The 23,634-nt window shown below is 35.4% G+C and overlaps 1 protein-coding gene across 3 annotated transcripts in view; it reads right to left on the bottom strand.

The window, feature by feature from the left end:
• ANO3 (anoctamin 3) overlaps window positions 1-23,634 on the bottom strand; it is a 440,613-nt gene that overhangs the window by 95,788 nt on the left and 321,191 nt on the right. For all 3 annotated transcript variants that reach the window (XM_025879336.2, XM_073904837.1, XM_073904838.1), the window contains 6 exons: window positions 23,046-23,146; window positions 14,146-14,190; window positions 8,765-8,896; window positions 6,863-6,969; window positions 4,516-4,571; window positions 302-423 (listed from right to left, as the gene is read on the bottom strand). In XM_025879336.2, the coding sequence (XP_025735121.1) occupies window positions 302-423; window positions 4,516-4,571; window positions 6,863-6,969; window positions 8,765-8,896; window positions 14,146-14,190; window positions 23,046-23,146 (563 nt within the window). The remainder of the gene's footprint in view (window positions 1-301; window positions 424-4,515; window positions 4,572-6,862; window positions 6,970-8,764; window positions 8,897-14,145; window positions 14,191-23,045; window positions 23,147-23,634) is intronic.

Below are 23,634 nucleotides of genomic sequence, written 5' to 3' on the forward strand. Positions count from 1 at the left end.
GCTCTGAAATATACTTCATCCCATTTTCCTTGCAACCTCAAGGTTGTTAGCGATCTTCTTCTGTTGTTAATCTCTGGTTACCTCACTATTCCTCTCTGATGTCTTAGCTTTCCCATCCCCTATATAACCAAATCCCTAAATTAAGTTCTTTTTCATTGGAAAGACCTATAGTGGCTTCTTTTTCTCTGACTGCCTCCTGAATGAGATAGATGATTTGGTGGGTGAGTAAAATAATTCCAAATCTGGAAAATGACAACAGAACAGCATAATATATCTTCCATTATCAATCCATCCACATTACCTGATTAAATCCAGGGGCTGATGCTTATACCACATTCCCCAGCGTGCCCAGCGCTCATATAATAGATGTCTGTTATTCTGAGGTCCATGCGTTTTGATGGGCTGGCTACTTTTGTAGGCTCCCTGAAACACATAACATAAGATAAATTGATATACATTCTCTTAGTAAATTTGAACTTAATAGGAATTGCTTTTACTATTTTTTCCTTACAGAACAATTTAACAACTTACTGAAAACTTCAGAAATTGTAAACTTAAGCCCATCACTGGAATGATGTAGTAAATCTCTTTATATATCTCTCTTTCATTGAAAATATTCTGATAATTACTTAAAAGTCCTTCCTTAAAGTCATTTTTTAAAACAATGAGGTCCCTTTCACTTCAAGTAAACTAGAATTTGGGTCTCATTGTTTGTAACCTAAGGTTTTTTAATAAATACTACATTCACCATCACTGAGAGAAATAGTTGTAATCTTTACTTCAGAAATTAAGAGTATTATTCTACTTTAAACAGTGACTCAGTCCCAGAAAATATTTATTTTATTTACAGAAGTGAGAGAAGAAAGTAAATGTTCAATCAAAAAGCATAAGAGGGCTAAGTCACAAGAGCTAGTCAAGTTTTTCAGTTCTAGAATCCTCATACCTTACTTTAGATAAGATAATCCAAAAACGGAAACATTGTCAAATTCTTTATATCTCCCCTCAAAAACTGTCATATGGGTTGTAATATTAGACACATAGAGTATATATGCCTGACAGAGGAACTGCTTTGCTTTTACAATCAAAAAGGAGGGAAACAGATATGGTGACTATTTTCTAAGCCAAAACTTAGGACAAGATTTGACAAACTCCATCTCATTCCAATGTGTGATTCTACTTTTACAAACAGCTTAATGAAAATTTAAAACAAGTGGAGTTTCCTCATGTAGATGATGAGAATAAGAATAAATATTAATGATTTCCACCATAGAGAGGTTTTGTGAGGTCTCACTTGCATTGTAAAGTGCTGGGCACGTATAAAGTACAAAATCGGTGTTAGTTAATTTATGGTGTTCGATATATTGTGGCCACTGAAAAGTGGAAACAGGGTGATGGGTATTAAGGAGGGCAAGTGTGGTGGTGATGGGCACTTAGTGTTATACACAACTAATGAACTGTTGAACACTACATCAAAAACTAATGACGTATTATATGTCGGCTAATTGAACATATAATAAAAAAAAACCCCATGGGTCCCTGGGTGGCTCAGTTGGTTAAGGGACTGCCTTCGGCTCAGGTCATGATCCTGGAGTCCCGGGATCGAGTCCCACATCGGGCTACCTGCTCGGCGGGGAGTCTGCTTCTCCCTCTGACCCTCTTCCCTCTCGTGCTCTCTATTTCTCATTCTCTCTCACTCAAATAAATAAATAAAATCTTTAAAAAAAACCCCAAAAACTAATGATGTAATATATGTTGACTAATTGAACATAATAAAGAAATAAAAATAAAAAAAATTCTCATTCTAAAAAAAGGTGGAAAACTATCATCTGAGTGATCCCAGACAACCAGGGGTGTGAGTTCTTATGAAGAAAGAGGGCAGCTTGAATCACAGTCTGCAGATGCCTCAAGGTTGAAATGAGAGATACAGGTGGATTTCACTCTCTCTCACTTTCCAATGAAATGGATAAATTAATTAGGTAAAGATAGAAGTACAGTTAAAGTGCTGATGGGGTTTAGGGCAAGAATGTGCTACTTTGGCATGTAGATTAGTTCTAAGTTGAAAAAAATTAATGGCCAATAGACTCAAGAAGTTTTTTACCTACCCCCTTACCTGCTCAAAATAATTTATTTTTTTTAAAGATTTTTTATTTATTTGAGAGACAGAAAGTGAGTGAGAGAGAGAGAGCACAAGCTGGAGAAGGGGCAGGGGGAGAGGGAGAAGCTGGCTTCCCGCTGAGCAGAGAGCCCGACATGAGGCTCGATCCCAGGACCCCAGGATCATGACCCAAGCCGAAGGCAGTCGATTAACTGACTGAGCCACCCAGGCAACCCTCCTGCTCAAAATAATTTAGATAGGAAGCCTATGAGAGGGAGGAGAGCAATTACCAAGGATAACATTTTTACATAAGAAATACTTAGCTGCAGGATGTGGCAAGCATTGGTTCACCCAACATTTTCTCTTCCATTGTCCTGTGAATTACCTCCCTCCTAGACCACTGCCCTCTTCTTTTTAACTCAGGATAGCATATAAACCTCAATTCCTGACTGCTGGAGAGCCTCTCATGTCTTCGTGGGGATCTGTACATGTATAATTAAATTTGCTTTTCTCCTATTAATAACCTGCTTTATGTCAATTTATTAGGTTAGCCAAAGAACCCTGAAGGGAAGAAGATAAAAGATTTCCTCTCCTACAGTGCAGTCCAAGTTTTCTTCCTTAAGAGAGCCCAAGGCTTTTAAAGCCTAAAGATTAGAAGCTAAGGAGATGAAAGTGAAGATCAAGATTTCAAGCATGGGTACCTCCACTTGGAAAATGTTTGTTTGCTTGTGCAGTTGGACTGATCTGTTAGGATAGACTGCCCTGAGATTGGGCAAGTAAGGGAAGGTGAACCAAAGTCTCAGCTTTCTTTCAGTAGTTAATGATAATCTTTCTAAAACACCTGAGTTTCCTTCCCAGCCTCAGTGGGCAGACATAGGCTCTTCCTGGTAGATCCCTAGTAGATCATTGTTTTAATTCTGCTCAAGAACCTCAACCATACTGTTCTGGTTGACAGTGACACCTGTTGGCTGTAAGAGAAAACTGCAGTGTTGACGCCTGCTCGCCCATGTTTCCATCCCTGTTCGGAGGACCATGTGCACTCAGTGATCACCCCTTTATATCCTCATGATCAGTCCCCTACTCCAACCAACAGAGAAGAATAAACAGGATTATTATTTACAAACTACTCCAAATAGGTTCCAAATTTCACACAAGAAAGTGTCAAATGAACTGCTAGAACACAGACTAGTTATGTAGATGAAATTACTCGCACAAAGAACAAACCAAAACTTCCTTTGCTATAGAAGCTCTCCCAGGGCCTTAGGTTTGCTACTCTGAACACTGTACCACTTACCGACTATGTCAAATCTGACATCATGTTTAATTTCTCTGAGCCTTATTTCTGTATCTCTATAATGAGAAAATAATAATATCTACCACTCCAGGATTATTTTCAGATTAATGGGAAAAGGGGGCCTGTCACCTGAAATAACCTAACATATTACCCATTATTATTATTTCTATTCCTACTGTAAGTAAGATATTCATACCATAATGAATAGATGCTTTGGGGTCTGGCTTCGTGGGCTCAAACCTGTGCCTTTGATACTTAATTTTTCTGTGCCTCAATGACCTAGCTATAAAATGGAGTTATTATTATTGTCTATCTCAAAGGGTTGTCCTAAGGATTAAATGAGATAATCCATATAAAACACTTAGCTCAGTGCCAAATAGGAAGTGCTCGATGCATTTTATCCTTTATGATTTCTACTAGACTGTGAAGGGGTTACACCTTGTGAGTCCTCAGCCTTTATAAATAGAAGTGATGGGTTCTGAGGTTGCTGACCTCAAACCTCTAAAGACCCCATACTTATTTTAAAATGCAAAGTGGTCTTAAAAAGAATATAGTGTGTGTGTGTGTGTGTGTGTGTGTTGGGAGAGGATGTTCAAAACTGATTCAAATGTTATTCATAACTCAGCAGGCAGAACTCACTATAGGTTGGAGCAGGTGTTTCTAACTTAAAATTAGTAGGTAATAACCTGGCAGAGAATCAAGTAAATAATGGGGTGAAGGTTTGTGTTGTGGGTTTGTCTTAGATTTTCAGGTATCACAAAGTAGTAGGCACAAACCAGAACTTGCCCTGTTTGGGAATGGTGTGGATCCCAAGCTGGGTCAAGCATGCAACTCTGCATTGGAGTAGAGGATGGTGGTCAGAGTGGTTGAACCATGTCCCTAAGTTCCCTCCGGGGCTGGGACTCCTGACAAGGGAAAAATTGCACAAAGGTTCTAGAGCACTGGGGCCAGTATGCAGCCAGAGATCATAATGGGGTCTGAGGAAGGCCCAGGGCCACTCACTGATTGAATCCTCCTAGGAGTGGGTGGCCAGACTTAAAAAATAAATAAATAAAATAAAAGAAGGATCAGCAATGAGCACGAGAAACTTTTTTCCCCCCCAATGGAAGTTTTATTTCAAAATTACCTCATGAGGGGGAAAAGCTGCTATGTATGAGCCATTGTTTATAAGTTTACAGATACCTGGAAAGAGGGAAAAAAAAGAACAGTTTTTGAGTCCGTTCAAATGAAGACTTCCTTCTGTAGCAAAATATATAAATTTGGGAGAACAAATTAATTTAAAAACTTAAAATAACCCAAAAGACACCCATAGCCACACCTCTGAAGGCAGGGGGCTGTGAAAGACACTGATACTAAAGAGTCTATTTGTGTCCTTACAACATGAAGCAATGGAGATTTGTAAGGTGCCAACACATGGCACTTTGTCATATCATGAAATACGAGGCTTTTAAATACCTATTTATCTGGGATCACATGAACCTGAAGCAAATATTTTTTTCTGCCTCAAAACAACATTTTGTCAAGAAAACAGAGGAATTCTCCACCAACAAAATGTCTCTAAAGGATATTGGTTTTGAGAAGTCTTTAAGTAATACTGAGCCAAGGAGACATAAATAGCAATATGTGACACTTCTTAAAATCTCCTCCATCTCAGCCAGAGCGTAGTGAAATGGACATTCTCATATTGTCGTGGTATGATTAGATATTGGGAAACTTTTGGAGAATAATTTTTGTTACGGTATTATTTATATTCGTAAAGAATAAGAAATAATTGTATACCCCAAATCAGGGAATCATTTAATTATTATGGTGCAATTAATTATACTAGGTACTTGGTAAATAACTGCAATTTGATGAATGCCTATAATAGAATTTTGTACAGCTATTTACAATGTTTACAGACATACCAAAGGGCTTGAGAAAATGCTCAGAAATACTTTTTAAAAAGGACAAAATTGTAAATACTGCATGATTCTAAAAATCATGTATATATACATCATGTTCAACACATCATTATTAGAATCATACAAATTTACTATATATACATTCAGTATTACTTTGTGAGAGTGACAATTGAGTTTGGGGATTTTTAAATTTTATTTTTATACCTTTTGTGTTTATTGTATATTCTACAAAGGGCATGATATCTTTATAATCATTTGAAATGTCATATTTTTATTTTTAAAGACTATGTAAGCACATAACACTATCACTTAGACACATTAATTTATTTTATATTCTGGACTTCTCTATTTTTATTTCTTATTTAGAAAACTAAGTGTCAAATTTTTTGTAAGGATTTAGTGTCCAAATTAACTATTTTGACTACTCAGTAACAAATGAATTATTAATCAGAGGAGAACCAAAGTCTGAACTTTCCTTTTTAATAAATGGCTGACTTGAAACATAGTTCATTTTACTTCTATGGCACTATTTTTTAATACAATTCAGTAGAAATTAGTACAAGTTTCCAATGGCTATCAACTTTATATTTGTAAGGATTTTAGGACATAACTAACATTTGATTTCTTCACTGTCTTGTATTTTTCACCCTAATAATTAAAAGACCAGCTCATTTATTACCTGTTTTCTGCTCTGCACTATGTAAACTTTGCAATTTTATTTAATTTTTCTAGGTGAAATTTTCTCAGTTTTCTTTTGCAATATACATATAGTGGCATACTGCAATACATTTAAACAACACAGAAATCTATAAAGTTAAAATTAGCTGTTATTTCACCTTCTGGAGGTAACTTCTAGAAAGTTTCATATATATTCTTCCAGATTTTTTTCTTTTTACAAATGTGTGTTTAGGAAATGGAATTACATTAGACTTATAGTTTTTAATCTGGTCTTTTTTTTCACTTGATTATGCATTGTGGCTACCTTTCAAAGTCAATAAATGGAGAACTAATCACTAATTTTCCATTTCAACAAGTAAGGGGTCTGCGTCATATACTTTTTTGTGATATATAGCATACAACAGATGTTCAATAAATTTGAGTTAAGAGTGAACAAATAACAAATAATTTTAAATGGATGCATTTATGGAGCATAGCCTAACTTATTGTTAGTTCCTAGAGATGGACGGCTGGCGTATCTCCAGTTTCATTCTATTCTAATCTTTGTTTATAAACAAAGCCACTATGAACAAACTTCTACATATATTGTTATCCAAAATCTGATTATTTCTTTGAGATACATTCCAAGAGATAAAATTTCTATTCCAAAGTGTTCTCATTTTGATACATATGGCTAAATGCCCTTGAAAAAGTTTTTGTTGTTGCTGTTGTTTTATTTAGTTTTTTTTATTGGAAGGCTGAAAAATATGATGCTTAGAATTTGTGTTCAATGCCTTATATCCTCATGTTTAATGCATGAAGGCAAAGCTTCAGATGTGAAAATAAGTATTTCCGGATATAATTAGTAACAGCAAATTCTACCTTCTTTATATTTTTAATTAGTGTTCTTACCCACTTTTGATATTCCATTTTCATATTTCGTGTGCTGTAGCATGTGATAGACTATCCTGCTTCGAGTAGCATTGCTGAAGAATGTGTCCTTGTTGTTTATTATGAAGCTGTAAAAATAAGGGGATTTGTTTTAATATTCAAAGCAGAGCACAGAGTCCAGCAACAGTTACAAGTTTCTAGGTAGTCATCCATCTGTTTTTTCCATTAAAACTAACACATGAGAAGTAGAGTAAGTCAAAAGACAAATGATCCTCTTAAAATAAATCAATTGGCAGAGACAAAATACATTTATAAATAATACAGGCATTATCAAACATTCATTTAAAAATCTTTCAGTTTATAGGGAAGCCTAGATGTCCTCCTATTTCGTGTTTAGCATGAAGCGGGGACAGCAGTATTAAATTGCCCATTGCCTCCCATAAATTTTGTACTACCTTAAGCAATGTAGTTCCAAATAGAACACATTAAAAATGATGTCATTTCCCCATACCACACCTTCCAAGCTAACTTGGCTTGCTTTCCAAACCTCAATAATAATCAACAGTTCTCCCTTCCCCTTCATGCCCTGTACCATCCCCATGTAGTAAGAGTTGCAAAGAGAAACTGTAATGAGCGCTAATGAGTAAAGAGCAAAAGGGTGATCCTGACAGGAAAGGAGGTCTATTTCAGCATTTATTTTGTAATATGGTGGGAGCCTTAAAAAAATGGAAGCGTCCTGGACCTTACTCAACTTCTGACAGTTCCTGTTTCCAGTTGCTTTATCTCTGTGAGTAATAATCGGCCATTTTTTTCCAGGCACTTAGTACTGAAGTTTTAGGTCTTCTATGATTCTTGTTTTCTTTTTACCATCCATATTCAAACAGTTGCCAAACCAGTCAACTTTTCTAACTGAACTGCCTCTCTCTGGCTTTGAGCTACCCTATTGTTCTGGGTCTCATTGCCTAGATTACGAGAGGAATGTCCTCTTAACTGGTTGCCCAATTTCCCACCTGACTTTTCAAGCACAGCTCTGATTCTTAGAGCACTCCTACTATTAATGTGTCAGCATACATACAAAATTAAATTCCTTATTTTCCTTCCAGGCTCTCTATTTTTGCATTTCAGCCTCTCCTTCAGTCTGATTTCCTATAGTCCTGGGTTTTTGCATCTGATAGTCAAATTGTACAATTTCTCACACCTTGAAATCTCACATTTCTTTTTTCTCAGGATTTTGCTCTGACTCTGATATCTACCCCCCCACACACACTTCTCTCCACCTCGCTCCACACTTTTACCTGCTGGAGAGGACTATCTCCTTCAAAAAGACTTCCTAGATCCTTTCCTCTGGCTGTAGCTTCTGCCTCTCTTGTAAAAATGTGCATTTTATTTGTGTCTTTCCTAACAGGTTGACTTTACTCTGCTTTGTTTCATGGTATCTGTATCCATGTCCATTTTAGTAGCTTCCACCATTCTGATATTGTACTTTTTTAAAAAATTTTTTTATTGTTATGTTAATCACCATATATTACATAATTTGTTTTGGTGTACTGTTCCATGATTCATTGTTTGTTCATAACACCCAGTGCTCCATGCAGAATATGTGATATTGTACTTTTTAGTTTTGTACTTCGATGCGCCAACAATTATTTTTTAAAGAATTGGGACCTAGACTACCAGCCCATGTGAGTTTACAATTAATTATTCATTTCCTGAGTGTCTCTAAATCAGCTGATAAGGAATTAATAATGCTCGCTGAGTACTGTTCATAAATTAAGTGCAAAAAACATTTTAATAAAATGATACATTCTCTGACTTATTTGGCAAACAATGGAACTGTTCCAAGGTATTTTTATTCTATTAATAACTCCTAGATAATGAAAGGTATCAAGTCAAGTCATGGAAGAAAAAGAAATGTGAACTTACTGGTGAATCCGTGCACGGCTGAAGGGGCCAGTATAGCAGTCTGACTCCTGCAGGTTTGGAAAAGCTGACTTGTCAAGAACCATTGGGTTTTGGGACATCCATTTTTTTATTCTCCTAAAATAATTTTGTACACTGGAACAAAGTCACATGAACTAGATTAGGTTGCATTCCAGAGCCATGCCTCTATTCTATACCGTTCCGAAAAAGGAGTTTCAAAAAGACGTACACACACCCACACTCACACCCACACACAAGCATTTCTCTTGTTCCCACACAAAAGAAAGAAGTTCCAAAACAAACCAAATCTTGCAGTTTAAAGTCTTTTGGTGCAACTAGGTTATCCTTATGATAAAAATCTTGTGGAAAATGTTAAAGAATCATCATACATAAAGATGGCGGTAGGAAAGAACATAACAATAAAAGGAGCGTGACCTGCTCATCTAAGTTGTGAGTGCACAGATGTATGTATGTAGGTATACCCACAGCTGTAATTCTCTGAAAACTCGACAGCCATGTGGCTCTACAAGCGGAGACTAAAAGGAAATAAATGTCTACAACACGCTTATTCAACAGCGCTGCAAGCCCCAGCTGTGATGGAAACAGCAAGGGTTTTGGTGTCAAGCAAAACCAAGTTCAAAGGCAGCTTGGCACCACAGTGGCTGTGTGAACTGACAGACGTTATTTAACTTCTTGCCTCCATTTCCTCACTCAAAGAAAAATTGACCTAGCTGGAGATTTGAAAGGTGCTGTCTTATTTTATTTTTTAAAAGATTTATTTATTTATTTTTAAAAGAGGGGAGGGGCAGCAGGAAAGGGAGGGAGAGAATCCCAAGGAGACGCTGGGCTCTATCTCACAACCCCGAGATCATGACCTGGGCTGAAATCAAGAGTCGGACGCTTAACTGACTGAGCCACCCGGGCGCCCCTGGTGTCTTATTTTAAACTTGACCCAGGGTCAAGTAGACCCAGGGTGAGCCTACTGCATTTCTAACCAGCTCCTAGGGGATGTCCATGCTGCTATCCACTGGCTGCATTTTGAGTAATGGGTTTAGTACAGACACCAGATATATGACATTAAGATACTGTTTCAGGAAATCTTATATCATGATACTTTGGTCTCAGCTTTAGAATACAGTCATAAGAACTGTATGTATATATATATAGATACATATATATACATACCGTTCTTATGTATATATACTGATTGGAATCATATTTACTGTACAAAGAAAAACAAGCAAAAGAAAGAGATATTGAGTCCGGAGATTGATTCCGAAAACCTAATTCTGAGTAACTGTAATAATAATTGTGTTTACTTAAAAAAACTGCAATATTTACACACTATGAGGTTCTTTGTCAATTTTTGGCCCCTTCCACAATAGTAAGAATCAAAGTAGCAGAATAGGATAGTTTCCTAGACAAGTACAATGTATCTTAATATCTGTTTGGCCAGCGCTGCTTAAACTTTTAAAAATTCAGTATAGCAATGTGCAGGCAGCTAATAGTGTATCTGAGGAATTATTCCACTCAAGTCTATTATGGTAAGATTACTATGCATAATTTGAAATAACAATCAATTGATATAAAGTTTAGCATGTGGAGAGTCTGGATCTTTCCTTTACCAGCTGGTTATCATATAGATCACAAGCCACTTTTGGTTTTAGAGGGACCAAAGTATTTTTTCTAGCCTAAAATAATAAATGGGCAATGTCTGGGGTGTTCATTTTGCTTCTTCTCATGATAACAAAAGCCTCTGAAATCACAGAGTATCTCCGTATTTCAGCGACTAGTGCACAGATATTTATAAATCACTGAACAGATTATATAGCAAATACTCCAGCTTTTTAAACTTGGCACAGTGAGGAACATAGCAGAGTAGGAGGTGGAGGAGGAGTCTTCCAGGACTGAATTTGCCAGTTATTGAGATTGAGGCAAACATTTTCAATCTTGAGCTTTAGGTTCTTTATCTCTAGAGAGAGAAAGTGTTTCCATCTGTCTTACCTTACCAGGTGCTAGAAGGATCAAATAAAAGGATACATTCTGACAGCACTTAGGAAATGATGATGAACTACAGTTTCTGAGGGCCTGTCTCTGACAACATACAAATATACGGGAAGCGGAGATGAATTTTAAAAATATTAATGAAATAAAATGGCCTTCAGATCATCACTCATTTTTATAGAAATAAATAATATTATAATGTAGACTTTTCATATGCACTTTCTATGAAGAAGTAAATGATTCTGATAGTGAAACGTGATCAGGCCTGGATTTGAATCATGGGATGCAAAGTTCTAGACTATTACTCAATTTCCTTGATTCTTATTCTATTTTCTCATCTCTTAAAGGAAAAGATATTTTGAGAATTAAATATGTAATGCTTGAATCCACAGTGCTAAGCACGCAGCAAGCACTCAGTAATGTTTACAATAATAATAATAAGGAGAGTTATTATTACTCTGTCTACTACTACTAGTCTCACCAACATGTCACCAACATGATCTAATGCAGTTTACACTCTACCAAATCTTTGTCACCTTGGCCATCTTGCAGACTCAAGGTTTCATGGCATATTGTGAATAGGACTTCTAATGGAGCTTTAAGTTCCTTGGCTAAAATCAATGGAAAGCAGAGAATTCTACGGAAATTGAAAAGAAATCTGGATAAAAGGGCCAAAAGAACTTCATCGGAGGGCCAACTCTACCCAACCAGCTGTGAAATCTGGGAGAGGGGAGGAGGCATGGGGGTAGTAGAGAGTGGTGATAATGGTCATTTATTCTCTGAGATCTGCAAAACTAGTTACTCTTTGTTCTGCCTCCCCGAAGGGTCATTTTGAAGATGTTTTGATAACTGAATGTGAAAGTGCTTTGTAAACAAATGATAAATAGCATCAATAATAAAACTATAGCCATTTCCTATCAACCTGCCAGGAGAAATGACAATCTTCAAAAGCTGGATAATTGCCTGTACATTATTCATCACCTTTTACTGGTCAAGATACCTAGGCACAAACATCTTTCCCACTTCAAGAATGGAAAAGCACAAGTGAAATCTAAATGCACATAATTGATTTTCATTTCTCTCTTGCCAATTGTCTACAAATTGGGTTTTTTAAATTTTATAACAATGATGGTCACCACACACACACACACACACACACACACACACACACACGGGGATGGGGGGAGTGGGGGGACACTTAAACTTTCTCTCCAAAGTTAAAGTTTAAAAAAAATCAAAATCAGTCATTTCCCTAAGTGAAAGTCTAAACTCAAGCAAATAACATGACATCCTTTTTCTCAGTTTAATATGTCATATACTTTTATAAATGCCCTTCCTATGTATTTGTTATCCTTCCCGTATGCATCCAAAAAGTCAAGGAACAAAGAAAACTATTTGTAATAAGTAAATTGTAAAGAGGTAGGCTGTAGCAATGTTTAAGGTATTTTAATAATTATTTGGAACATATAACTGAATTTTCATTTCATGAAATTAAACAGAAAATAATAAACACAAATGATAATAAAACATTATGATACATAATATAGTATTTATTTTTCTAGTTTATTTTTATGTTTGACCAAAATAGAAAAAAAACCCACATTTTTTCCACTATTAAAGATGTTTTCTTTAGAATTTAATATACACATTTATCATTCATTCTAAACACAAGTGCACTTTAAGCTAAATTACATAATATAATACAGAAATTTGTTGCTATTTTAATATATAGGATTTTACCCCTCTGCTAGTCTCTGAAAGAAAGATGCTTGTTTATCAGAAAACCCACTAATTATATAGTAGCAAAATCTTACTAATTCTATAGAGCACACTGAACCTAACCCAAAGACATTTTATCAACACATCAAACATAATGCAGGCACATGCAGAGAAAAACAAAACCCTCTGCAGTTGTAAATTCATATATTTTACTTCCAATGACTTTTACATTATTATATAAAAATAATTTTGGAAATTTGCTATATGACTAGGACCAAATATGCACAAGGGGAATGATAAAAGTTCATTTTAAATCTGAGCATGTTAACCCAACAAAAAGAAAAATCTGACCTGACTGAGGAGCATCATTAATAATTTTAGTATTTTAAAGAGACTTTTAAGTACTAATTCCTCTAATATTCATTCTAACTTCAAGTCCCCCCCATTATTTATTTACTTTGTTTGTTACCTGTCCCCACCACATCTAAATTTAATGTATAAGAGAGACCAACATTCTCCTCTCCTAAAATGAAAATTTTTCTTAAAGTTCTAAATTATATTTAGCCACTTTCTCTGGTAAAGAAACTTGATTTATGGAATCCTTTCCTAAAATGTTCTGATGTTCACACTATATGATTCCAGTTTTGTGTCATTCTGACTTGTAGCATCCTGCAGTATTATTCAATAGAGCGTACTCTATCATATTTTGCTTTCACTAACTGATTCTTTTGCAATGAGCAGAAAAAGAGCCAAGTATAAGAAGCCTTTTGTTTTTAGCACCCATTGAATGGAAGTTCATTTTCCTCAGTGAAAACAGGGCCAAGGTGATTCAGGTGGGAGAGCTTCTCCTGTCTCACGGTTGTGGTTTGATAAATTCCTTTGTCATAGCTACTCTTACCATAGTAGGTAAAGAGAAGTTTTGAGATGAAGCTCTTGAAGAAAAGTTTGTTTTCAATATTAGGATAAGACAGGCAGCTCAGCTGGTGAAATAAGATGCTATGTGGCTTTGGTAAACCACTTCATCACTCTGGAGGCTGGTCTCTCCTTGACCACCTCTGTCAAACAAGAGATTTGGACTGAATGATCCAGAAGGTTTCTGCCATGTCTGTTCTTCTGTTACTCTAGTGGGTCATCATTTGCCCATCAATCCTGATTTTATAACTATTTTTTAAATTAAAATCTCCTGAGATGCTAACTTGCAATTAAAATCCTCCTCTCACAACAATTCTATCAAAAAAGGATTGCAGGGACACTTGAGTGGCTCAGTCGGTTAAGCATCTGCCTTTGGCTCAGGCCATGGTTCCTGGGTCCTGGCATTGAGTCCCGCATCGGGCTCCTTGCTCAGCGGGAAGCCTGCCTCTCCCTCTGTCTCTGCCTCTGCCCCTGCTTGTGCTCTCTCTCCCTGACAAATAAATAAATAGAATCTTAAAAAGAAAAAAGAGGATTGCAAGCATGGCAATGGTAAATAGAAAAAAAAAGAGATTATCTGATTTTAAACATTGTTAAATTTGGCATAAGTCATTTTGGAAATCTTTGAACAAATCAGCAAAGTTTTTTTTCCTAAAATTTACAACTGCTGATATGAGTAATCAAATGTTTCTTTTTATTTCTTTTTCCCAAATGACAATCAGTTGTAAACAAATTACGCATCACCCACTGACCTGCCCATTGATTTGTTCCTCCGGTCAGTGTAATAGCATTTTTTCCTGAAAAATAATAGAAACAGATGAAGACAGTCATGTGAAAAAAGAGAAACCAGTGAGTGACAGCATTCGATCATATTGAGTATATTAACCCTCCAACTTCCACACACCTAAGAAAGACATGAAATAAGCCAATATAATAGTAAGAATTCTGAATGTACATTGTTTTAATTTCAGACTTGAAGTTACTAATAACAAAAAACTTTGATAAATCAATAGATCACTTTTGAATATTTGATTTTTAATTCCATTCTTTGAGTCTGTCTTCTGCTACCCAATGCATATTAACTGGATCATTTGCTTATATGAAGTCATCCATACATCCATTCATCCATCCACCCATTTATATTTCTATCCATCTAAACACATATGTAATAAATAGTTATTCTGCAAGCTATGTTAAGGTATAACCACTAAAAATGTAGAGAAAAAGAGGGCATCTACCCACAAAGAGCTTCCTTTATAGTTGAGGAGATAAGTGATGGTTATAATAAATTGTGATAATGCAGGAAAATAGAGAGTGCTATGGAAGTACCTAGGAAGGGATCTCAATTAGTTTTTGTACATGAAGGAGAAAGGAGTCAGGAAAAACTTCCCAGAGCATGTATTATCTGTGTTGAATCTTGAAGCATGAGTGGGAATCGTCCTCTGAATAAAGTACTTAGGACATGGTATTTTTTTTTTATTTTTTATTGTTATGTTAATCACCATATATTACATCATTTGTTTTGGTGTAGTGTTCCACGATTCATTGTTTGTTCATAACACCCAGTGCTCCATGCAGAATGTGCCCTCCTTAATACCCATCACCAGGCTAACCCATCCACCTACCCTCCTCCCCTCTAGAAACCTCAGTTTATTTTTCAGAGTCCATCATCTCTCCTGGTTCGTCTCCCGCTCTGACTTACTCCCCTTCATTCTTCCTCTCCTGCTATCTTCTTCTTTTTCTTTTTTCTTAAAATATGTTGCGTTATTTGTTTCAGAAGTACAGATCTGTGATTCAACAGTCTTACACAATTCACAGCGCTCACCGTAGCACATACCCTCCCCAATGTCTATCACCCAGCCACCCAATCCCTCCCACCCCCGACCACTCCAGCAACCCTCAGTTTGTTCCTGAGATTAAGAATTCCTCATATCAGTGAGGTCATATGATACATGTCTTTCTCTGACTGACAGAGGTAGCAGCATATGAAATGGCTATAGGAGCAACACCAAATATTTAAAGATTCAGGAAACTGCAACTACTTTGGTAGTCTCTGGAGTATAAGTTGCAAGTTGAGCATAGTGATAAAAAAAGCTGACAGGGATGATGAACAAGGCACAGATAATGAGGGGTCACTGACTCTAAGGTTTTTGGATGAAAAACAATGGATGAAAAACATTGAGTGTTTTAAGTAGGTGTGAAGCATGTCTGATTTTAGAGACTCTAGAAGTTCGTGACAGAGGTTAATTCATCTCCTAAAAGATTCGTACCATAGCCTCATTTTGGAGCTCAGAAATCTCATGGTCTAGGCTTTCTAAAATGCCTTTTTATCCCTGCCCACCAAAACCTATTTCAGAAGATCAGTGAATTCTTCCCTCTGTGGCATCTAGAAAGCAGAGCTGAATCAGGACAATCGATATTTGGTCCTAACTGTGTTATTAACTACTTAGAAAACTTGAAAACCTGAGCTACCATATTTCATTGCAAACACTAGTCATATTGCTAAATAAGACATTTTTTCAGTTGTCACTGCCATACCGCAATACTAAATTCAAATATGGAATTTCAAGGCTTGCCATGTCTATCCTAAACTCATTTAAATACCTCCCCCCTTCATTTTTTCAAATATACAGAAATTTGTGTGCATACATAATTCATTTCCCATTGGAATACAAACCATCTTCTCTCTGAACTTCCTCTACACAGACTGTCTTGCACTATTTAATCATCATTATATAACTGATCATGGACTATCTTCTATAGGACATTGGGCCTCTTGAAGATAGTAGTTTTATTTCATTTGACTTCATATGCCTGCTGTATACTTGGCACACTGTTTGATAAATAGTAAGTGATCAGAGGGCTGATGAATAAATGAATGAGTCTGTTTAATTTATAGTTGCATTTATTTCCTTCAGTGCCTGAGACCACTTTACATTTAATAAACATTTGCTAAATGAGGTATTCTTTTTTAAAGCTACAAATGTAGAAATTAGCTTAAAATAATTTTTAGCACAAAAAATCTAGGGATGTTATGTAGAGGAGATAAAAATTATAATTATCAACCATAGATATGGTAAGAAATAGTAGAAAAGCAAGGGGACATTTAGATTTAACATTATTCTCCATTTATCTTTATTGATGCTAGTTTGAAATTTCTCATAAACATTTTTAATCTTTGAAATATTTTGGGAACAATAGGAAAAACAAAGTAAGAAAATAATAAAAGATGAATATATATACTTTTTAAACTAATATTTTAAAGCAAATAAAAATGAAAAGACTCACTTTTCCCAATTAACCAGCACTCTAATTATCAGTCAAATCTAGGATGAACTATGTGTGACAATTAGTACTGTTGATCCTCTTACTTGAAGACTGGTTATTGCTTCTCTGTTTGGCTCTATTAAAGGGTGAGATTTCTTTCTGTCTTTGCAATATCTTAGCAAACTGCCTGTGATGATTTTTCCCCTAATTTTTCATTTGAAAGATTCTACGATTTTACACCTTGCATCAAGGCAACATCTATCTCCCTATCTCCCTACCCACCTATTTACAACAACCACTCAAAACTGTAAGAAAATAAAGATGTGAACCACTGTTTCCAAACCAGTGTTTCACATAGCCATGTGGTCACAAGTGGAGATGCCTGCAGGGCCAAGGGAGATGGGCAGTCACATGTGTGGAACCCCGGGTCCCCACCTTGTCAGGAAGAACTGCTCCACTCTTACCTATTTCATATGTTGGGACGCCTGTTTCTACGTTATTTTATTTTTGAGTGAAGTGTCCTTTGCATAGAAAAGTGATCTAAGTTTAATCCCAATTGTGATAAAAAGATTGTTCTTAATGGTTTAAAAATCTATCCCCCCCCAATCTGCTATGTTTAAAATATTTGTGGGAGAAGATTAAGAATCCCATTAAGGAACTCAAACTGAGAAGCGAGGGGATGACTAAATCATCTTAAAATATGTTTGACTCTTTTATTGTGAAAGGGGTAAGAATGAATAGGAACCACCTTTGAATCAAAAGAAAAATAATGAAAGCAGAACTTAATATTTCTGGAATGTGGAAGACACAGGCTAAGTCCTTGCTGATAGGAGAAAAATAAGAAAATTTGAACTATTTTCATCCTCTGAAATTTTCTTGGGTAGTTTTTGAAACATCAAGTCTAATATGCAGGCCATATTTACTTTGGAATAATAATCATAAAAGGGACATTGGGGAAGATATGTGCTACGGTGAGCGCTGTGAATTGTGCAAGACTGTGGAATCACAGATCTGTACTTCTGAAACAAATAACGCAACATATTTTAAGAAAAAAGAAAAAGAAGAAGATAGCAGGAGAGGAAGAATGAAGGGGAGTAAGTCAGAGGGGGAGACGAACCATGAGAGATGATGGACTCTGAAAACAAACTGAGGGTTCTAGAGGGGAGGGGGGTGCGGGGATGTGTTAGCCTGGTGATGGGTATTGAGGAGGGCACGTTCTGCATGGAGCACTGGGTGTTATACCCAAACAATGAATCATGGAACACTACATCAAAACAAATTATGTAATATATGGTGATTAAAATAACAATAAAAAATTAAAAAAAAGGGAATGCTAGAAAATTTAGGTGTATAAAGTTCTACACATACATTTAAGCAGAGAATTTAGATAAAATGCTCAAGATTCATGTTCATACAATGATTTCTCCTTATTGTATGGCAGGGTTACAACTAATAATTTTTTCTGAATAAATTTGCAGTTTTTCTTTGTGAAATATAATAGGTAGGTTTCAATGCTGAATACATATGTAGGATAGCCGAGCATGTGTAAGCTTTTTTATGCTTAAATCTTTTAAAAACTCTTGTCCTAAAAAGAGATACGTGTTTTTTCCTATTTAAGTTCTTTGTCATTATATATTTTAATTTTAAGGCAGGATATATGTTCTTAAATGTGATAACAGTTGACAATTGGAAACTGAATTGGCCATCATTAAAACACTTTGCCACCCAGTTTATGCTTGTATAGCATTCTCTTTTTATGAGGCAGTGGCTATGCCAAATTTCATGTGTACCTTATAAATAAATGAGAAGTTAGTCACTAAGGAGTTAATGTTACATCTATTATTTTAACTGACCAGGAAAATGTTCCAAGAAAACTCTGTGTTCCAGTATTTGTCAAACTGTTTTCCCAAGAACACCTACATATTAAGATTTAAAAAAAAATCCCATCATCAAATGGGAAAGGTTGCTTTGTATAACCAACTCTTGAAATGTATAAAAATGGTCAGAATTATTAAAATATTAAAATTGCTAAGACAATATTTCTTTACCATCTGCATCAGAATCCTGTGGGATGCTTGTTAAAAATATATATACCTTCTGTTCTAGAATTAGTATGCCATAATCTCCGGGGGGGAGGGCTCCAGGAAGTTCATGTTTACTAAGTGTCCCAGGTAATTGTAATGCACTCTAAAGGCAGAAATGAGAACCACTTCTCTAAAAATACCTACAGTAAATAAACTTACTGTTTAGCTCAGAAATTCAGAAACATATTTGCTCACAGGATATTTTTCTCTTAAGAACCTGGGACTAGTATTCCTTTGATACATTTTGAAAAATGTTGCATATTTTCTAATATTTATGTTATTAAATCATGAGAATTTCAATGGCATTTTCCATAAGTTTTAGTAATGCAGCAGTTGTAAACATTGTTTAAAAAAACATGTTATAAGGGGGCGCTTCAGTGGCGCAGCTGGTTAAACGTCTCACTCTTGGTTTTAGCTCAGCTCATGATCTCAGGGTCTTGGGATCAAGCCCCACATCAGCCTCTGCACTCAGCCAGGAGTCTGCTTGAGATTCTTTCTCTCTCCCTCTCCCTCTGTGCCTTGCCCGCTCATGCGCTCACACGCACTCCCTCTCAAATAAATAAATCTTAAATAAAATAAAATAAAAAACATCTTATAAAGAAGAAATTTCGGGGGCACCTGGGTGGCTCAGATGGTTAAGTGTCTGCCTTTGGCCCAGGTCATGATCCCAGGGTCCTGGGATCGAGCCCCACATCAGGCTCCCAACCTTAGCAGGGAGTCTGCTTCTCCCTCTGCCTCTGCCCCTCTCTCCAGCTCATGCTCTCTCTCTGCCTGTCTCTCTCTCTCCCAAACGAATAAATAAAATCTTTTTTTAAAAAAAGAAGAAATTTTGGCCACAATATCAAGAAGAGATAGTAGCTGCATACATTTCAAGGTTTTCATAGTTCCTTTAGATGTATCAGCACTCTCCTTTCAAATGCAATAGTACCAGGAAAATTTTTAAAAATGAGTATCATTTTAGAAAAGAAAAAAAAAAATCTCTCTGAAGAGAACAGCTTCTTCAAAAGCTACCGTAGGTCAAGACACCATGGTACACAGCCTGGAGATCTAAGCTCTAATTCATACCAACTGAGGACACTCACAATCTGGTAAGGGAACTGTTTTTTAGGGAACTTCTAAGAAAAACAACAAAAGGAATTAAATTCAGGATAGATTCTTTAAAAATTAAAGTTATGAGAGTACTGATTATTCTATCATTGAGTTTCTCAAAATTCATCTGAAAAGGTAAGAGTCAGGGCAAGGACAGAGAGGAGGTCAGTGTTCTCCAAACAGACTTGCAATTTTTAAAAATTAGTAAAATCCGACATTATGGTGAAAAGAGCTATGTGAAAAGTATGACAGTGTAAACTGTGTTGCCATTGTCTTCATAAGATTTTTTTCCCCTGTAGACTACAGGGAATCGATAGTGAAGTGATTGAAGTGAATTGATAAAAAAAATCTTTGAATTTTGAATGTCCAATACTTGGAGTAAAGCAAACATGTTAAGTGACATTGTATTCATAACTTATTCTTTCTCTATGTGCAAGTATAACTGCAGCCTTAAGAACGAGAGTCTTTGCTGGGATCTAGGTCAAATTGTGTCAAATCCCTCCTTGTGCAGCACAAAAGGAACAAAATCTTCTGGACTCCTGGCCAACATCTGTTTTGTATAAAGTCCAGAGGAGGTTAGGGGGACATATGCAGCCTTTCTGATGAGATGTTTTGACACAATGTTCACTCAGTCTGAACTCAACCTGAATGCTGAAACCGACAGAAATGGGACACTGTGATAGACTCTAAGGGTTTTAGTTTTCTCGTTTTAGATCTACAAGGAAATTACTTTGTGCATGAATTCAATTACAACTCTTTTTAGACACGATGTTGAAATCACAGGACAAGGGGTAGATAAGGGCACCTGATTTAGTTAAGATTAATTTAGAAATATTTTAGCAATCTCTTCCTGAGATCAGAAACCAGGTCATCATCTTGAGGGTCATACTTTTCATCTTATGTTTACATCATGTAATCAAATTTGAATTTGTTAAAAGTAGATAATTTTGCAATATAAGCAAAATAACAGGTGCCCACAATCTCACCTATCAGGAGTCATTTTTAGCATAGTATATTTTATTACAGTAATATACAATAATTAATATATAATGGTAAATATATTAATTATAATATATTAACTAATATGTCAATTTCTAATATGATATATATTCATATATATTACATTTATATATGTGTTAACATATAATTAATATATAATAAATATATTTCTTATATTTTCTTTCTATTTCATTTCTATGAGTTTTATATTTTTGGAATTACATTGTGTGAGTAATTATAATCATAATGTATATAAAATTTAAATACTATAATGTATATAAAATTTAAATTTTATTATTTACTACAATTGTTAAGAAATCCTATACCCATTCATTTTGTAAATGGAATTATATTCCATTGCAAGAGTGTATTCTAATTTACTCCTCTATCGTCGAATATAGAAGATATTTCCATTTTCCATGATTGTAAATAATACTTCAGGGAATGTTTTTACACATTTTTCTCTTATCTTCTTAAGGTAAAAAATGGAGAGTATAAAAAGTTTTAAGGATCACAAAAAATATTTTCAAGTTGAGTTTCAGAATATTTTATGAAGTTTAACTTGAACCATAAATAAACAAATCTGATTATTTACCATATCTGTGCAATGTTTGAATGTAACTATTTGTAAAGTTCTTTACTAATTTCATAGGTTAAAATATGTCACATTGTTTTAATTCTGCATGATTTTGTGTAGCATGAATATGTACAAACCAAACAAGAAGAAATCAGATAGAGCAAATGGCAAATATTCTCCCACTATCAAATTGTAATAAGTCCCAGGCAAGTATTTCAAGACTTTTTAGAAACTGCCATAGTGTCAAAAGAGAATTCCTCAGAAGTTGAGAAATGTAGCGTAGTATAAGTATATGCTTACCAAGCTGTCTCTCCAGATTAGTTCAGTACAATGACTTGAACTGAAAGCAGTCCTTTGCAGACCTCACACTAGCTGATCATAACACAAATAACATCTCATAGGCCCTTATTGGCTTCTTTCAGGAACCAACTTTTATAGAAACGTACAGACTTCAGTTTCTCTTAGGTAACTATCATTTGTATAAGGTGCTGTAGAAATTAGACTTTTCTTTCCCTTATCCTCTTTTGCTTTACAATTTGTTATTATTATTATTCTTTGCCAAGCTTTTTGAGGTATTATTTGCTTATCTCTTAAATATAATTTTTAAAGAGAATTTTTAAACTCTTAGCTAAGTTTGAATATGAACCAATTAGGTACCCAATCCTAATATTGTCAGTAAGATTCCTCAGTAGTTGCCAATGTTTTATCAATTTCTGTTTTGTGGACAATGGCTGTGTTTGCATCTTTCAAAGCCTGAGGTGTTTCAAATGACTAAAAAGATGGGACCATTATCTCATATTTTATTTTGAAAGCCATGGAACCATAAGACTTTTCAGCACTCTTACTAGAATTGGCCACCTCCATGCTACCAGGTCTGAGATGTTTCTCTGTATTTTTGAATTGTACTCTTACTGTTCACTCATATTCATTATCTAGAGGCTCTTTTACTTGGTATCTTGTTACTCTTTTTAAACCCTCTTATCTGCTGATGAAGCACATTGAGCTCTAAAGAAGCATAATATTTTTGCACATAGTGGGAACATTATTGAATTTCACATGGAGGAGGTGATACATTCTGCATATAACACAAGGTACGTAATATAGGGAAGCTCAGGTCTATTCAAACTTCATTTGCCTGAAGGAAGAATGGAAAAATCTTTGAATGGAGCAGGCCTCCCTTTCCCAAGTATCCTCTGGGACTGAGGACAGAAGTAAGAGATTATGCAGTTGAACTGCAAGTAATGATTCTTGCTAACTGCTATACCAAGAGAAACACTCTATTTGTTTACAAATGGATGCTACACACACTACCTGCCTTCCACAAAAACAGTAAGAGTTTTTACCTACCCATATGAAATAAGAACTGAGACTGATCTAGGAAACTATAAGTTAAATTCTGAAAACAACCATTTTTCCCTCCCTCTAGGCCAGTCCACCTAGAAATGTTATAAAACATCCAAGGGACCATAAGTTTTATCACATTTGACAAACATATTAGAAGGGAAAAAAAGTGTCCAAGATATTCTAACATTTGGAAGAAAAAGCTCTGTAGAGTTACATTTGTTGCTCTAAAGTTTTGCAAAAAACACTCATCTTAATATACATTGAGATAGAATGAAGTAAAATTTGAAAGTACCTGAAGGGCATCCTGATATTTAGCCTTTCCGCATACTTGCACAGTGTGTCCCATGGAATATGAATTTTAATAAACATGATATCAGGGTTTGCAACAGCTGGCTGCGAAGGACAGAAAGGCAGTCACCATTATTTAGAATCAGAGCTGATGACATTGTGTCACAATTTGATATGAAAAGAAAAAACACTGTTACCTTGTCTCTACATAAATCATTGTCACTGATTTAAGGGGGATTTATATGAATAAAAATTCTTAATACAGAAATACCTTCATAAAAATGTAACAATGCCATTGAATATAAGAATAATTTTTCTTATATTGATTGTTATCAAGATCCAGAATACCCAACCAGAAAAATCATGAACCAGTTAGGAATCTGAAGTTATTCTTGTTGGAGACTTTATCATGATCCTGCTCAGAAGGAACAGAAAACACTGACAGTTGCCACTAGTCATTCATTGATTCGTTCACTTATTCTTCTAGCATATTTTATTGAGTAATTACTACCTGCTAGGTCCTATGAAAATCCTGGGAAAAAATGGAGTAAAAATCATACAGGTCCTTGACCTTACAGAGCTGTCAAATTTGC

The sequence above is a fragment of the Callorhinus ursinus genome, unplaced genomic scaffold (assembly GCF_003265705.2).
Source record: "Callorhinus ursinus isolate GAN/ISIS: 27379988/994484 unplaced genomic scaffold, GSC_fseal_2.0 scaffold21, whole genome shotgun sequence".
Classification (NCBI taxonomy): Eukaryota; Metazoa; Chordata; class Mammalia; order Carnivora; family Otariidae; genus Callorhinus; species Callorhinus ursinus.